This window comes from Schistocerca americana, chromosome 2 (assembly GCF_021461395.2).
Source record: "Schistocerca americana isolate TAMUIC-IGC-003095 chromosome 2, iqSchAmer2.1, whole genome shotgun sequence".
NCBI classification, from domain to species: Eukaryota; Metazoa; Arthropoda; class Insecta; order Orthoptera; family Acrididae; genus Schistocerca; species Schistocerca americana.
In genome coordinates this window covers 906,323,136-906,341,953 of record NC_060120.1, presented here as the reverse complement: position 1 = coordinate 906,341,953, position 18,818 = coordinate 906,323,136, and the positions used below count along the sequence as shown (strand labels likewise).

The 18,818-nt window shown below is 41.5% G+C and overlaps 1 protein-coding gene across 1 annotated transcript in view; it reads right to left on the bottom strand.

Moving 5' to 3' along the window:
* LOC124594536 (protein Wnt-4-like) overlaps positions 1 to 18,818 on the bottom strand; it is a 297,425-nt gene that overhangs the window by 274,185 nt on the left and 4,422 nt on the right. Inside the window, exon 2 of the mRNA XM_047132909.1 lies at positions 10,989 to 11,277. Within this exon, the coding sequence (XP_046988865.1) occupies positions 10,989 to 11,277 (289 nt within the window). The remainder of the gene's footprint in view (positions 1 to 10,988; positions 11,278 to 18,818) is intronic.

Sequence of the window (18,818 nt, the reverse complement as noted above, 5' to 3'; positions counted from 1 at the left end):
TTCTCCGTAGAATCGACGATGAAGAGAACATGCGGAACACACTGACAGAAGTAAGCGCTGGATTGTAGGACATTTGTTAAGGTATCGACAAATAAATTCCATGGTACTAGAGGGAACCGTATCAGGTTTTTATGTAGACGAAAACAAATTGTTTAAGTTACGCGAATTTCTCTGAAATAATTTCAGGCGAATACTGGATTACATCCTAAAACAGCCAAAGCTCATCATACTTGTTCCGATTTTTCTTCGAGGTACTGAAAATGACATTCAGTGACAGATCGGTGAACTTACCTTCCACCGTCAAATAAGTGGGTTCTGAATACTTTAACACGTTTCGCATCAAATGAAGTGGCACCGTTCTGACAGCTCCTCATTTCGCTATTTAGATTTTCCTTCTGCTGCGCATCGTTTCAAATTCTTACGTTTTGTCAGACGCGTCTGCTACTTTTCTGCAGCAATCTGCGGATTCGTTGAATTTGTTTTCTTCGCCTTTAGTAGCTGTCGTTTAGGTCTTCCTTCTTTCGCTCATTTCATGTAAATTTGTCTCGTACGCAACAGAATTCTTTACGTATGTTGATATAAACTGTATTCCTTTACGATATTGGTCAATGGCGAATCGGTATGGAAGATTTTGTCTGGAGAGATTTAAGGCGATACGATAACATAAACCTAACCTCAATGTAGGCAATGCTGGACAGAGTACGAGGAACCGTCACGAGGTAATATAATTTAAACTCGTTAGACCAGTTTGAGTGTTTGTGGTAGATTAGGCTACCGTATCAATGGAAGAGATATTAAAGATCCAAAGAATAGTTGCAAGTTTTGTCACGGGTTTATATGCACAGCGTGAGTATGTGGCAGAAATGCTTAAGGAAGCGCAGTGGGAGACGATAAAAGAAATAACCGTACATGGTGGAAAGCGTAATGCATAAAATTCCCAGAGATCATGTTCTGCAACAGGTGAAGAAACATACTAGACCATGTGACGTACGTCTTGTGTAATCCGCAAGACGCTAAAACTAGAACTCAAATGGCTCTAAGCACTATGGAACGTGACATCGGAGGTCATCAGTTCAAAAATGGTTCAAATGGCTCTGAGCACTATGGGACTTAACTTCTGAGGTCATCAGCCCCCTAGAACTTAGAACTACTTAAACATAACTAACCTAGGGACATCACACACAGACATGCCCGAGACAACATTCGAACCTGCGACCGTAGCAGCAGCGTGGTTCCACACTGAGGCGCCTAGAACCGCTCGGCCACAGCGGCCGGAAAAACTAGAATTGTTCTGAGAGTTAGTGACAGACTTTCGCCATACGTACCACTTCCGTACGGAATAAAATGTGGTAACGCTAGATACTAGTGTATCCGTCTCCAGCTCACCGTGCGGAATCTTGCCGCTTACAAACGTCCACCACTGGCCTTTAAAATTTCAGAGCCATGGAGACGGCATGCAACAACAGTCAAACCGGCATGAAGTGTACTGCATCCATGAATAGTGATAAGCATTTTAGCACAACCGCTCAAAGCAAACCAATCCTCTTTCGGTGTACAAGGGAAGATTACGCAGTGGATTTCTCATTCACGAATCGCATTTGAATGTCGCTTATTTAAAAGAACATCGTGTTGTGCTTCCTCTAAGAAGGTGAAACGTTTACCAGCCTGTGTCGGAATTCGACAGCGGCAGATTGGTGGCCTACCGACACTGCAGTTCGTGTTCCGCGATGTTGCTTCTCGCGTTGCTAGGGGTCCCACGGCTATAACGTGAACATGGAATCGATGGGTTCAGGGGAGCCATACTAACACCATGCAGAATATGAGCGACGCCCCGTAACTTGTTTTCCGGTTCTTGCCGTGACTAGCACGATGAGACTTACGAGCTGCTGAGAGAGGTAGAAAACGCATCGACAGTCTGCAGCACTTTATTTAGCGCTCTGTGTGGTGTCACGCCGTACTATTAGCCGCCACATTTTAAGTGGTCATCCGCCAGCGGCTGTGAAAGCGAGGTACACCCATTTAAGAAACAAAATTACAGAATTTTTTCCATATCGTGACTGGCCTGTGATCAGCGTACAAATGCACGAACATGTATGGGAACCATCTAGTGAGCAAGATGTATGAGACAGGCGAAATACCTTAGACTTCTAGAAGAATATAATAATTCCAATCCAAAAGAAAGCATGTGTTGAGAGATGTGAAAATTATCGATCTATCAGTTTAATAAGCCACGGCTGCTAAATACTAACACGAATTCTTTGCAGACGAATGGAGAAACTGGTAGAAGGCGACCTCGGGGAAGATCAGTTTGGATTCCGTAGAAATGTTGGAACACGTGAGGGAATGCTATTCCTACGACTTATCTTAGAAAATAGATTAAGGAAAGGCAAACCTACGTTTCTAGCATTTGTAGACTTAGAGAAAGCTTTTGACAATGTTGACTGGAATACTCTCTTTCAAATTTTGAAGGTGGCAGGGGTAAAATACAGGGAGCGAAAGGCTATTTACAAGTTGTACAGAAACCAGATGGCAGTTACAGAAGTCGAGGGATATGAAAGGGAAGCAGTGGTTGGGAAGGGAGTGAGACAGGGTTGTAGCCTATCCCCGATGTTATTCAATCTGTATATTGAGCAAGCAGTAAAGGAAACAAAAGAAAAATTCGGAGTAGGAATTAAAATCCATGGAGAAGAAATAAAAACTTTGAGGTTCGCAGATGGTATTGTAATTCTGTCAGAGACAGCAAAGGACCTGGAAGAGCAGCTGAACCGAATGGACAATGTCTTGAAAGGAGGATACAAGATGATCATCAACAGAAGCAAAACGAGGATAATAGACTGTAGTCGAATTAAATCGGGTGTTGCTGAGGGAATTAGATTAGGAAATGAGACACTTAAAGTACTAAATGAGTTTTGCTATTTGGGGAGCAAAATAACTGATGATGGTCGAAGTAGAGAGGATATAAAATGTAGACTGGCAATGGCAAGGAAAGCGTTTCTGAAGAAGAGAAATTTGTTAACATTGAGTATAGATTTAAGTGTCAGGAAGTCGTTTCTGAAAGCATTTATGTGGAGTGTAGCCATGTATGGAAGTGAAACGTGGACGATAACTAGTTTGGACAAGAAAAGAATAGAAGCTTTCGAAATGTGGTGCTACAGAAGAATGCTGAAGATTTCATGGGTAGATCACATAACTAATGAGGAAGTATTGAATAGGATTGGGGAGAAGAGAAGTTTGTGGCACAACTTGACTAGAAGAAGGGATCGGTTGGTAGGACATGTTCTGAGGCATCAAGGGATCACAAATTTAGTGTTGGAGGGCAGCGTGGAGGGTAAAAATCGCAGAGGGAGACCACGAGATGAAACACTAAACAGATTCAGAAGGATGTAGGTTGCAGTAGATACTGGGAGATGAAGAAGCTTGCACAGGATAGAGTAGCATGGAGAGCTGCATCAAACCTATCTCTGGACTGAAGACCACAACAACAACAAATAAGGAAAATTGGAAGCACAGCAGGGAAAATGCATCATTGAATTTCTGTATGATCTAGGGCTATGTGAAATTTAGTACACAGAGCTGCTGAGTCTGGTTGCAACAATAACTCTGAGACAGAGGTTCCCGACCCGCCATCAACAACATTTGCGCCTAACTAAACTTTATATGGATAAAGATTTTTCTTTTAATGCTTTTATTTTTTTAAATGATGGAAGATAAATTATATTTAGTTTTCGTAGGTGTCTTATTAAACCCCTAAATAATGAGAAAATGCGGCTATTTGTATCGCTTAATTCTATTTATAGAAAGCAGATATGGAAGGTGCATTGTGAGTGCTACGTACAACTCCTCCTCGAGCCCGCCCTCCTCAAAGGCTAGCCATATCTCATTTCATCTAGCCACTTTTCGAAATTTGCCAAGACAGCGAGGCCATTGATACGAGGGCCAGACTTACCGTGGTGAGACAGTCGTAGGGCGGGAGAGCGTGTCGGCCCGCTGCGGGAATTATGACGAGCATGGCGGGGCGTACAAGGCAGGGCGTGTGGCGGCGTCGCGTGTTGTCAGACAGTGGCGAGTCGGGTTTACCGCCGCGTGTTTGTATTTAGACTGCGCGCCCGGCCGCCAGGTGGCCGCGCCGTCGTCGCCGGCGCTGTTTACGAGGCGCCGAGGCGCGTGACGAGCGACGCCGTCCGTCGCCGCGGCGTCTTTACTCGCGGCGCACGGCTGACGCCGACTCCAGGGCGGACGCCCTCACGAGGGAGCGCCGCCGCTACCTCCGCTCTCACCTCTCCTTCTTCTACTGCTTATCCATTAATGGATTTTGGCGACCAAATGTTGCTCTTCTGTCCGTTTTCGTAGTCACTACCAGTAGCCTGTTCTCGACCAGCCAATTTTTTCTTTGACCGTAGAGTTGGCGTATTACTGCACCCCTCCGCTGTACTCCCACAGTTGGAGGGTGGCACGGAACTTGAAGTTCCACTGCCACACCTTCAACGTCCTAAGCTCGGCTGTTATTCGGCCGTTGCTTTCGGTCTCCTCTCACTTGTCCACCGAGACAGTTGGACCGGATCTCAACCGGTGACGCTGTGTCTTACAAGGGAACCTCACCATCGCACCCTCCTCGGATTTAGTTATAAGTTGGCACAGTGGATAGGCCTTGAAAAACTGAACACAGATCAATCGAGAAAAAAGGAAGAAGTTGTGTGGAGCTATGAAAAAATAAGCAAAATATACAAACTGAGTAGTCCATGCGCAAGATAGCAAAATCAAAGACCATATGAACTCAGGAGCGCCGTGGTCCGTGGTTAGCATGAGCAGCTGCGGAACGAGAGGTCCTTCGTTCAAGTCTTCCCTCGAATGAAAAGTTTATTTTCGCAAAGTTATGATCCGTCCGTTCGTTCATTGACGTCTCTGTTCACTGTAATAAGTTTAGTGTCTGTGTTATGCGACCGCACCGCAAAACCGTGCGTTTAGTAGACGAAAGGACGTGCCTCTCCAGTGGGAACCGATAACAGTTGATCGCAAGGTCATACGTCAACCGATTCCTCCACAGGAAAACACGTCTGATATATTCTATACGACACTGGTGAGGCATGTGCGTCACACGACAGGAATATGTTGTCGATCCACCTAACTTGTACACTTGGCGAATGGGTAAAAAGATTCTTTTACCTTGCCCGATTTAGGTTTTCTTGTGGATGTGATAATCACTCCCAAAAAAGTGATGAAAACATAAGAGTTTGTCACATAAACTGAAAATAAGAAATTAAACATTTCACGCGATGGAAGACTTGAACCAAGGACCTCTCGTTCTACAGCTGCTCACGCTAACCACGGGAACACGGCGCTCCTAAGTTCACACTCTCCTTGATATTGCTTATCTTCTGCATGAACTACTCAGTTTGTATATTTTCCTTATTTTTTCATAGTTCCACCACAACTTCTTCCTGTTTTCTCTATTGATCTAATAGATCAAAACGAAAATTTCTGTTCCGATACTGACAATTTTGAGTGTTTATGGAAAAAGTTCAAGGCAATCGTAAAATGCGTTTTAGACAGGTACGTGCCGAGTATAACTGTGAGGGAAGGGAAAAACCCACCGTGGTTCAACAACAAAGTTAGGAAACTACTGCGAAAGCAAAGAGGGCTTCACTGCAAATTTAAACACAATCCAAAACCTCTCAGACAAAAAGAAGCTAAACGACGTCAAAGTTAGCGTAAGGAGGGCTATGCGTGAAGCGTTCAGTGAATTCGAAAGTAAAATTCTATGTACCGATTTGACAGAAAATCCTAAGAAGTTCTGGCCTTACATTAAATCAGTAAGTGGATCGAAAAAACATATCCAGACGCTCTGGGATGATAATGGCATTGAAACAGTGAATGATACGCGTAAAGCTGAAACACCTTTTTCCAAAGGTGTTTCACAGAGGAAGACTACAGTTCCTTCTCTAAATCCTCGCACAAACGAAACAACTGCTGACATCGAAATAAGTGTCCAAGGAATAGAAAAGCAACTGGAATCACTCAACAGAGGAAAGTCCACTGGACCTGACGGGATACCAATTCGATTCTACACAGAGTACGCGAAAGAACTTGCCCCCCTTCTAACAGCCGTGTACCGCAAGTCTCTAGAGGAACGGAAGGTTCAAAATGATTTAGAAAAGAGCACAGTTAGTTCCAGTTTTCAAGAAGGGTCGTCGAGCTGATACGCAAAACTATAGGCCTATATCTCTGACATCGATCTGTTGTAGAATTTTAGAACATGTTTTTTGCTCGCGTATCATGTCATTTCTGGAAACCCAGAATCTACTCTGTAGGAATCAACATGGATTCCGGAAACAGCGATCGTGTGAGACCCAACTCGCTTTATTTGTTCATGAAACCCAGAAAATATTAGACACAGGCTCCGAGGTAGACACCATTTCCTTGACTTCCGGAAGGCGTTCGATACAGTTCCGCACTGTCGCCTGATAAACAAAGTAAGAGCCTACGGAATATCAGACCAGCTGTGTGGCTGGATTGAGGAGTTTTTGGCAAACAGAACACAGCATGTTGTTATCAATGGAGAGACGTCTACAGACGTTAAAGTAACCTCTGGCGTGCCACAGGGGAGTGTTATGGGACCATTGCTTTTCACAATATATATAAATGACTTAGTAGATAGTGTCGGAAGGTCCATGCGGCTTTTCGCGGATGATGCTGTAGTATACAGAGAAGTTGCGCATTAGAAAACTGCAGCGAAATGCAGGAAGATCTGCAACCCTTAACGCAGACAAATGTAATGTATTTCGAATACATAGAAAGAAGGATCCTTTATTATAGTATTATATGATAGCAGAACAATCACAGGTAGCAGTTACTTCTGTAAAATATCTGTGAGTATGCGTACGGAACGATTTGAAGTGGAATGATCATATGAACTTAATTGTTGGTAAGGCAGGTGCCAGGTTGAGATTCATTGGGAGTGTCCTTAGAAAATGTAGTCCATCAACAAAGGAGGCCGCTTACAAAACACTCGTTCGATCTACGCTTCAGTATTGCTGATCAGTGTTTGCTGATCGGTTTCAGGCTCTGTCTCAGGCTGATACTGATCTTCGGCCTGACATGGCTGCTTGTCCTGTTCCAGAGATTGCCCCTCAGTCTGCAAGATCCGGGCGGTCGCAGAGGGTGGGCTTACTGGTAGTTGGGAGCTCCAACGTCAGGCGCGTAATGGGGCCCCTTAGGGATATGGCAGCAAGAGAGGGGAAGAAAACCAATGTGCACTCCGTGTGCATACCTGGGGGAGTCATTCCAGATGTGGAAAGGGTCCTTCCGGATGCCATGAAGGGTACAGGGGGCACCCATCTGCAGGTGGTTGCTCATATCGGCACCAATGATGTGTGCCGCTATGGATCGCAGGATATCCTCTCTGGCTTCCGGCGGCTATCTGATTTGGTGAAGACTGCCAGTCTCGCTAGCGGGATGAAAGCAGAGCTCACCATCTTCAGCATCGTCGACAGGACTGACTGCGGACCTTTGGTACAGAGCCGAGTGGAGGGTCTGAATCAGAGGCTGAGACGGTTCTGCGACCGTGTGGGCTGCAGATTCCTCGACTTGCGCCATAGGGTGGTGGGGTTTCGGGTTCCGATGGATAGGTCAGGAGTCGACTACACGCAACAAGCGGCTAGACGGGTAGCAGGGGTTGTGTGGCGTGGGCTGGGCGGTTTTTTAGGTTAGATGGCCTTGGGCAAGTACAGAAAGGGCAACAGCCTCAACGGGTGCGGGTCAAAGTCAGGACATGCGGGGACCAAGCAGCAATCGGTATTGTAATTGCAAACTGTCGAAGCTGCGTTGGTAAAGTACCGGAACTTCAAGCGCTGATAGAAAGCACCGAAGCTGAAATCGTTATAGGTACAGAAAGCTGGCTGAAGCCAGTTATAAATTCTGCCGAAATTTTTACAAAGGTACAGACGGTGTTTAGAAAGGATAGATTGCATTCAACCGGTGGTGGAGTGTTCGTCGCTGTTAGTAGTAGCTTATCCTGTAGTGAAGTAGAAGTGGATAGTTCCTGTGAATTATTATGGGTGGAGGTTACACTCAACAACCGAGCTAGGTTAATAATTGGCTCCTTTTACCGACTTCCCGACTCAGCAGCATTAGTGGCAGAACAGCTGAGAGAAAATTTGGAATACATTTCACATAAATTTTCACAGCATGTTATAGTCTTAGGTGAAGATTTCAATTTACTAGATATAGACTGGGACACTCAGATGTTTAGGACGGGTGGTAGGGACAGAGCATCGAGTGACATTATACTGAGTGCACTATCCGAAAATTACCTCGAGCAATTAAACAGAAAACCGACTCTTGGAGATAACATCTTGGACCTACTGATAACAAACAGACCCGAACTTTTCGACTCTGTGTGTGCAGAACAGGGAATCAGTCATCAGAAGGCCGTTGCAGCATCCCTGAATATGGACGTTAACAGGAATATAAAAAAAGGGAAGAAGGTTTATCTGTTTAGCAAGAGTAATAGAAGGCAGATTTCAGACTACCTAACAGATCAAAACTAAAATTTCTGTTCCGATACTGACAATGTTGAGTGTTTATGGAAAAAGTTCAAGGCAATCGTGAAATGCGTTTTAGACAGGTACGTGCCGAGTAAAACTGTGAAGGATGGATAAACCCACCGTGGTACAACAACAAAGTTAGGAAACCACTGCGAAAGCAAAGAGAGCTTCACTGCAAGTTTAAACGCAGCCAAAACCTCTCAGACAAACAGAAGCTAAACGATGTCAAAGTAAGCGTAAGGAGGGCTATGCGTGAAGCGTTCAGTGAATTCGAAAGTAAAATTCTATGTACCGACTTGACAGAAAATCCTAAGAAGTTCTGGTCTTACGTTAAATCAGTAAGTGGATCGAAAAAACATATCCAGACGCTCTGGGATGATAATGGCATTGAAACAGTGAATGATACGCGTAAAGCTGAAACACCTTTTTCCAAAGCTGTTTCACAGAGGAAGACCGCACTGCAGTTCCTTCTCTAAATCCTCGCACAAACGAAAAAATTGCTGACATCGAAATAAGTGTCCAAGGAACAGAAAAGCAACTGGAATCACTCAACAGAGGAAAGTCCACTGGACCTGACGGGATACCAATTCGATTCTACACAGAGTACGCGAAAGAACTTGCCCCCATTCTAACAGCCGTGTACAGCAAGGAAAAGAGCACAGGTAGTCCCAGTCTTCAAGAAGGGTCGTCGAGCAATGCGCAAAACTATAGACCTATATCTCTGACGTCGATCTGTTGTAGAATTTTAGAACATGTTTTTTGCTCGAGTATCATGTCGTTTTTGGAAACCCAGAATCTACTATGTAGGAATCAACATGGATTCCGGAAACAGCGATCGTGTGAGACCCAACTCGCTTTATTTGTTCATGAAACCCAGAAAATATTAGATACAGGCTCCCAGGTAGATGCTATTCTTCTTGACTTCCAGAAGGCGTTCGATACAGTTCCGCACTGTCGCCTGATAAACAAAGTAAGAGCCTACGGAATATCAGACCAGCTGTGTGGCTGGATTGAAGAGTTTTTAGCAAACAGAACACAGCATGTTGTTCTCAATGGAGAGACGTCTACAGACGTTAAAGTAACCTTTGGCGAGCTTCAGGGGAGTGTTTTGGGACCACTACTTTTCACAATATATATAAATGACCAAGTAGATAGTGTCGGAAGTTCCGTGCGACTTTTCACGGATGATGCTGTAGTAAACAGAGAAGTTGCAGCATTAGAAAATTGTAGCGAAATGCAGGAAGATCTGCAGCGGATAGGCACTTGGTGCAGGGAGTGGCAACTGACCCTTAACATAGACAAATGTAATGTATTGCGAATACATAGAAAGAAGGATCCTTTATTGTATGATTATATGATAGCGGAACAAACACTGGTAGCAGTTACTTCTGTAAAATATCTGTGAGTATGCGTGCAGAACGATTTGAAGTGGAATGATCATATAAAAGTAATTGTTGGTAAGGCGGGTACCAGGTTGAGATTCATTGGGAGAGACCTTAGAAAATGTAGTCCATCAACAAAGGAGGTGGCTTACACAACACTCGTTCGACCTATACTTGAGTATTGCTCATCAGTGTGGGATCCGTACCAGATCGGGTTGACGGAGGAGATAGAGAAGATCCAAAGAAGAGCGGCGCGTTTCTTCACAAGGTTATTCGGTAACCGTGATAGCGTTACGGAGATGTTTAACAAACCCAAGTGGCAGACTCTGCAAGAGAGGCGCTCTGCATCGCGGTGTAGCTTGCTCGTCAGGTTTCGAGAGGGTGCGTTTCGGGATGAGGTATCGAATATATTGCTTCCCCCTACTTATACCTCCCGAGGAGATCACGAATGTAAAATTAGGGAGATTCGAACGCGCGCGGAGGCTTTCCGGCAGTCGTTCTTCCCGCGAACCATACGCGACTGGAACAGGAAAGGGAGGTAATGACAGTGGCACGTAAAGTGACCTCCGCCACATACAGTTGTGTGGCTTGCGGCATATGAATGCAGATGTAGATGTAGATATTGTCCAACCAGGAGGTTCTTCTTCGCCCTTGTCTTCTTTTTCCTTCAATCTTTGCTTGTATAACTAACTGCAGCAGCATATATTTGGTATTCCGTACTATATATCCTAGGTATGCAGTTTTTCTTCTTTTAAGTACTGTCAACATTACCCTTTGCTTGTTCAGTCGTTCCAGTACTTCGGTGTTGGTTATTCTTGCAGTCTAAGGTATTTTAAGCATTTTGCGATAGATCCACATTTCTGAGACCTCTAAGGTCTTCGTTGTTGTCATATTTAGTGTCCAGAGTCATATAGAAGCACGGACCAGATGTAGCATTTTACAAATCGGATTCTAAGCTTTAGGTCTAGGTCTGTGCTTGTAAGAGTATTCTTAAATTCAGCGAAGGCGTTTCGGACGTTTTCTATGCGACATTTTATTTCCAAATCTGATCGCCAGTCTTTACAAAGCCAAGTTCCGAGGTATTCAAACTTGTTGACTCTTTGTATTGCAGACCCTTGAAATCGTAGATTTGCATCTTTAAATGGGTCGGACTCTCGTGTGGCAATCATAAAATTAGTCTTTATGATGTTAATGTTTAGACCTATAGTACTGTTGTAATCTCCAATTATGCTGACGAGTTGTTGAAGGTCGTCTAAATTATCAGCTATCAACAGTGTGTCATCAGCATAACGAATGCTGTTGATATACACTCGGTTAACCTTCATGCCTTTTTCTGCATCATAAAGTGCCTCCTGGAACATACTCTCAGAGTATAAGTTAAATAGTATGCATCCTTGTCGGGGCTCTTCTACATATATTGATCAAATCTGTGACCTCATTATAAAATTTAATCTGCGCTGTCTGATTCCAATGTAAATTCTCTATACAGAGGATATCTTTCTCATCTATACAAATTCTTTTGAGAATTTCCATCAGTTTATGACGTTGTATTCTATCGAATGTTTTTTCTCAGTCAATAAAACAGAGGCCTATATTTTCACCCTGATCATAGCTGTTTGGTACTAGAACTTGTAGTGCAACTATTGCTTCTCTTGCACATAAACATTTCCTAAATGCAAACTGTGTCTCACTAATGAATTTCTCACATTTTTTTGTATAGCCTACGATGGATGACTCTTTGAAATATTTTCTAAGAATGGCTCATAAGACTAATGAGTCTGTAATCTTCACATCTTCTCGCATTCCTCTTCTCTGGTAATGGAATGAAATTTGATTACAGCCATTCGGCAGAGTAATGACCAGTGTCGCAAATTTTGTTAAGCAGTTTGTATAAGACTCTGATACCTTCTTCTCCAATGAGTTTAATAAGTTCGATTAGAGTTTTATCAGGCCCTGTGGCTTTATTGGTATTTGAGTTTTTTAAGACTTTCTCGATTTTTTCTTTCATGATTGGAGGTCCTGTTACATTGTTGTTCCTAGAAGTCTCAACATTTGGTCTATCATCTGAGAAGAGGTTCTTAATGTAGTCTTCCCATATGTCTTTCTCCTCAATGGTGTCTAGAACTATTTTATTATTTTTGTTGGTTAATAGAGAGATTTTTTTCTTCTACATATCCAAACAGTTTCTTTTAAGGTTTTATGCAAGTTAAAATCGTCATGTGAAGCTTGCAAGCTTTCAATTTCTTCACGTTTATGTTGTAGTCATTCATTTTTTGCTGCTCTAGTCTTCGATCTTATGATTGTCTGGATATTGTTGTGCCTATTTTGATCTAACTGGGATTTGTACCTTCGCTGTTCATCCGTCAATGAAAGAATTTCATCAGTCATCCATTTCTGTTTACGATATCTTTTTTTATATCGTATTTTTTCTCGAGTAGTGGTTAGCATAATGTTTTTCATCTCTTCCCATACTCTGGCACTGTTTTCTTCGTCAGTCAGAAGTTTAATTGTCACTATTTTATTGTTGATATCCTTGCTAACTTCACTGTTCTGTTTGAGTTCTTTATTAACTATCTTCCTTTGTTGAGTTGGTTTATTGTGTTTTACAGGTTTTGTTTTTAGAGAATCTACTAGTAGTGTACGATCAGATGGAACATCTGTCGTACACCCGACCTTTGTAACTCCACAGCGATTGTACTAATGCGTGCAAACTTAGTTTACCACTTAACGTGCAAATGGACAAAACATCTGTACTGTCTTCTCAAGCTCAGGGTGTCAAACAGACATTCTAAGTAAATATGACCCTCGCCCTGTAAGGCAGCTAATATCAGGTGCGGATCGTAAAGGAAATCGTTAGAAATGCTGTTGTGAGCTACCTAGAATGCATGAATTAATAAAAGTGAAAGTTTGGGGTCTGTTCTAGAAAGACAACACAGCTATTCCCTTTTTTATTCTACATATAATTTATCAACTGTTGCTTTCAGGGGTCAAGTGATAAACAAAAATCATGTTCAGTTACTTTTGACTCTCAATAACAAAATATTTAATTCTTGGAAATATTGAAGTGGCGATTATTAAAACCGTTACCTCTACACATGAAAATTTTTTTATCACAGGAAAGACTGATTGCTAAAAATCCTCATTAGCTCATTTAAATGTACGTTGTCGTAGCTGATCAATGCACTGAGTCGGTGGAGAATAAATTTGCTTTTTGAACCAATGAAAAAACTCTCATGTACACAATGCGAGGGTAAGTTAGTATCCTAGCTTTTGATATTCAATGGTAAAAGCGTACGCAAGTTGGAGTGAGCAAAATTTAGACTCAACATTTACTGTGGCCTAATGCGCGTGATTACTTTACCTAGCAGAATCTGCAACGGCGTTGTCTCCAAGCTGGATCTGAAACGCTAATTCCATACTCTGGCCTTGACTGAATTCACTCAGTTGCAACTTTCCTGTGTTCCGCAGAATGGTAATCTTTCTCTAGTCGAAATAATGGCTATTTCACACTCACTATGGGTTAGAGCGACATGCATAATTTCTTTGCCCACAAAAATTTCCGAAGGAATAATTAACTACCGCTGTGCTATTTGTCGCCACGATACATGACGCTTATCGTCCTCACTCAAAGCTCTCAATGCCCTCGCTTATCTCCACACACTTCTGTGGTCTGCCTCGAGACGAGAGAGAAAGAGAGAGAGATAGAAATTTTAGATCTCAAAATGCTTTTTATATAATGAGGATGTCCCCACCGGGTCGCGTCTGTGTTGCCAAGTATGGCTTCAGCCAATCACCGTCTCACTAGAGGTGAGTACATTTTTATTTTTTTTGCTGGGTCGTAGCCTAACCCTGTTAATGATGTGCAGCCACTTACCCTCGGTCCCGGCCTTATTTGAAAATGGCTCTGAGCACTGTGGGACTTAACATCTGAGGTCATCAGTCCCCTAGACTTAGAACTTCCTAAGCCTAACTAACCTAAGGACATCATACACATGCATGCCCGAGGCAGCATACGAACCTGCGACCGTAGCAGCAGTGCGGTTCCGGACTGAAGTGGCGTATGACACCCCTTTCCTAGTGCGTCAGTTTCCTGTCCTTCCGTGTTAATCAGTAAATCATTATTATTTTAGGCATTTTGTTTCATTCAGTCTTGTGACATTACTACCTTTTGTTTCTTTACACTTTGATATGTTCATTATCATATCACGGTGTCTACAACCAGCTTCTCTTCTTAAAAACTTCATTTCCGCAGCTTGTATATTTCATTGATATGCAGCTGTTATTTCACAACAAGTGTCATTGTCATAAAGTGTATATTGTACTCCAACTGCTTTTGAAGAACTTTATTGTGATTGTTTCCTCTACTGTTTATTTGGTGGTCTGCGTACCATTAACATAATTCAATCTTCCTATTTTTTAAGGTACGTGAAACTCTGCGTGTCGAAAAATCCAGAACGGATCTCTTCTGGACCGAATTATGAAATCTTTATGAGAAGAGGTATAGAGCAGTTTACCTTGGCTTGGGTTATACCGAGTGGTCTAGTCACCCCTCTGATGTACGTAAAACTAAACATCATAAATTTCCTTCTCACGCTATCTACACTATAATCTTGATATTAGGATCCAGACTGCTGATAATGTCGGTTCAAATCTGAAGAGCTTCAGCATCATATGGCCAGATCACCGCCATCTTAGCAGTATAAGTAATGCAAATCGACGCATGTTGGTTCAAATTGAAGGCGAGTTCCGAACTCGACTGGTGGAACCGATTACTTGATATTGGACAACGAAAGTTCAACAGCAGTGAATGTAGCATAAAGTGTTCTCAAATGAAACTTATTAGGACCACAAATATCCCTAGTATACATTCTAAAACAAAAAAAAAAGTGAGTGAGAAATATACAGAGAGCAGAGAGAGAAACAGATATTAATACACGTATCGAAGTGAAATGCAAAACTGTAAACTTTGGCTTTGGCGGTCGACAAATGCATATGTGACGCTGCAGGCTAAATTCTACAACGCAGCTGGCAAGAGTAAACAAGGGACATGTCGATATCATGGCATAAATCCTCTGCAAGTTTCATTCAGTGTACTCAGTTGCATCGCAGACAGGTGCATGACAAAATAAGCAGACACCAGCATTTCAAAGAGAACATGTAGTTGAGCTCAAAGAAGCCGGTTGCAGTAATCGGCGAATCGCTTGACATTTGAAAGGAGCAACTCCACTATTTGACGACGTTGGCAGGAGTGGATGAGCCAAGGACGAACACAGCGTCAAGAAGGAAGCGATCGGTCTAGAGAGACGACAAAACGTGAGGATCGAGCAGTCAATGCATTCAGTGCCGTGGATTCATGTTCGATCCGACATGCAACCGGTGCTTCAGTGACCAAAAGGACCATTAACAGGCGGCTCACAGGAAAGGGGCTGAGCTCAAGCGGCCCCTGTTTACACCAACAAGCCTGTTTGCAGTGGTGTTGGGCACAATCGGCCTAGGATCTCATTCGCTGCAGTAGAAATATCCTCCAGCTTCGAAATGAGCCCCCATGACCTGCGAAGCCGACAGCGTTTGGTTACTAACCTGACTGTTATCTGCGACAATCAAGATTGATGGCCTTTGGTACCATTTCACTTCATACCAGTACTCCTTCGGTTGTCATCTGCGGCACCATTACAGCACAGCGGTAGGTTAATGATATTTACACTCAGTTCTATTTCCCTTCGTGGCAAGCCATCCTGAGCTATGGCTGTGCACATAACGAGAGTTACTACTGCCTGTCTTCGTCCTTGCCAAACCCAATCTTAACCAGCAAGGTCGCCGGATCTCTGTCCAATTGAGAACGTTTGGATCACTATGGGCAGGCCTTCGACCAACCCGGGATTTTGATGATCTAAAGCGCCAATTGGACAGATTTTGTCACAATATCTCTCAGGAGGACATCCAACAACTCTATCAATCAAGCCAAGCCAAGCCAAGTAACTGCTTGTGTAAGGGTCAGAAGTGGACCAACATCTTAATGACTTGCTCGATATGTGAAGCTTTTTCTCTTGAATAAATCATAAAATTTTTCTGAAATTTTAATCATGTCTTTGTCTCTACATGTACATCACATCTACCGAAATCGGTCCCATTCGTATAATTCCTTCGTTGTGCGCCGCTGTTGTATATTTACTTTCTTTTTAGTTTTAGAATGTGTGTAAATCATTTATTAGAAAATAAATGCAACATCAACAGTCCTTAAACACCACCGAACGCAGGAGTCCCACCATGGATAAAATAACATTGATATTTTCTAACTAGGCATTCTAAACTCCTTATACATTCATTAACTGCAAACTGATGGCTATTAAGATAATTCAAGCTATAAATTTTAATAAGAACTTTCTAGTTTTAAATGTAATCTTGAAACTTTCAAGCTAACATTCAGAGCTCACAATAAATCTGCAGAGATTACCAAGTGTAAGCGAGAAATTATGTGGTTAAAAATTGAAATCAAATCCATCCACGAGTACAAAGACACCCCAAACAAACAAATATATATAAACTGCGCCTGAGACTCAGTAATCATATGCATCCAACATATTTCTTGCAAATCTTAGATAACATTAAAAATAGATAAGCGTGCAAAAGCTAATCATCTCCACAAGACAAAAGAAGAAAGTTCAGGCTCGTACTTCAAAATTAATTCATTATTTTACTGACCTCTCAATGCATCAGAACTTGAATTCTATGATAGCGCAATAACCTTTACCTGCATTTTATTTGATGATGCCGAACTTGGCATTACGCATAACATTACTCCTAAATTCAATGGCAAGAACATCAGTTACTTAACTGTCAGCACAAAAACAGCATGTCCCACAACCAGCCTATGTTCAAGTGAACAAAATTCTGTTATTTCAAAGACCAAAAAGATTATTGCAAGAAATCAATAATCAACATACAACTCAGGGAAAACCGATTCAGAAATATTCACTGGCATTAATAAAAAAATTACAGATGATGCACCCCTTGTTGTATAGGTAACACTGCAGTAGCCATCAGCAAAGCCCTAGAATTCTTTCCTTAAAATGACATAAGAGAACTGAAATTCACATCTAAATATCAAGCACATCTTAGGAAATTAAGAAATTCAACTACCTTTTATCAGTTGCTGATGTCTAACATAGCTTAGTAGTAAACACATTACATCAAACCGAAATTTCTACCAAAATTTCATAAACGTCATTGCTGAATACACCCATTGTTAATTTAAGGAACACATCTGCATAATACATCTCAAAGAAGCTTAAAGATATTCTCACCAGTTTCTACACATTTAATAACAACTTTTCCATCGGAAATCTCTAAGAACGTATGAATGATATCAGTGATCTACACAAAGCAGACAATGCCAGATTTCCTTCTATGGGAACTGAGAACCTCTAAAAAATATTTGTCCATGATACTACTGAAATAATTACGTGCAGTTTACTATAAAAATAAATAACTTTAAATGGCAGAGATATACTTGCAAGTTAGAACTAATTCTAGCACAGAACTCCTTCTCAATCAACAACAAAGTCTGTATTCTTCCATATGGTCTAGCAATTGGAAGCAGTCTTGCAGGCCTTTTGGTTGATATTCAAACAATATGGAAAATAAATATCTCAGTGCCAGTAAACATTTAAAAGACAAACTGAATTTGTTACAAAATGTATGTTTACAATACAATCATCCTGTTGATTGGGAGCCCACAGTAGATAAAACTGATTAATTTTGCAAGTATCATGAGTAGCAAGGACCCTAATATCAAATTTAACATTGATTATAACAGAGATGAGGGCAAAAATTTTCTTTACCTTAGAATAAAAAATTTGAATCAAAAGCATGCTTTTGGAGGTAATAGAAAACCCACCACCACTGATGTTATTATGAATAGCTGTTCATGCCACTCTACATGGCACAAAATCGTTTATTTTACGCCCATGTTAAACAGTCAACATAAAAGTCTCCTTAGTTCATCTGCCAAGGAGAATGAAAACAATATTATCAAAACAGTATCAAAAGATAATAGATTTAAGCCATAAATAATAACTGATAACTTTCCTAATAAAATTGAAGGCATAGAATTATCTTCAGTAAATTCACAACGACCAACACAAAAAAGTATTTACATGTATTTCCTTTCTAGCCATAATCTAATAACATGTTGCAAGTCTTTTCGGTTTTCCACTTTTCCACTCCAGTAACACAGTACTACTTAACATAGTACACAGCACCAAAACTGAAAGCCTAAATCATGAAAAATCAATAATAAGACTGTTTGTGACAATGGCCCAAGGTTTCATGTTGACCAGACTGGTAGAACCTTTTTTATGAAACGCTATGAATGCGTGGATACCTTTATACGAAAAAAATTTAAGGAAAGTTGCAACGCAATTTTTATGGATCCACATGGACGTTCTGTTTCTAACGTTCATGACAACTTACATATATTACATAACACCAACAAAGGAAAGAAAATGGACTTGCAAGAAAAACTAACAACCTACATTCATACTCTCACTCCACACAATGCATTCTAAAAGAGGAAATAGAGCTCAACAGCAAACAGGTTCTACGGATTTTCCTTGAGAATTCCACACAAATTAAGCACAACATAGACCCTGACAGAACTCTGAACAATAATATTTTCACTTCTTTGGAAAACATCTGCACTACTTAATACAGTAACAACTACTATAGAAGAAAACGAACACCGAAGAAAATAAATACACTAGATAAACATCTGCAGAAACCTAATAACAAATAATTTCAGTGTTAAGTTTTCCTATAATATGCTATAATTTTAACTTGATTAAATGTATAATGGAAATGACATGTTTATGATGCCAGTCTTCAGCTGTTTAAA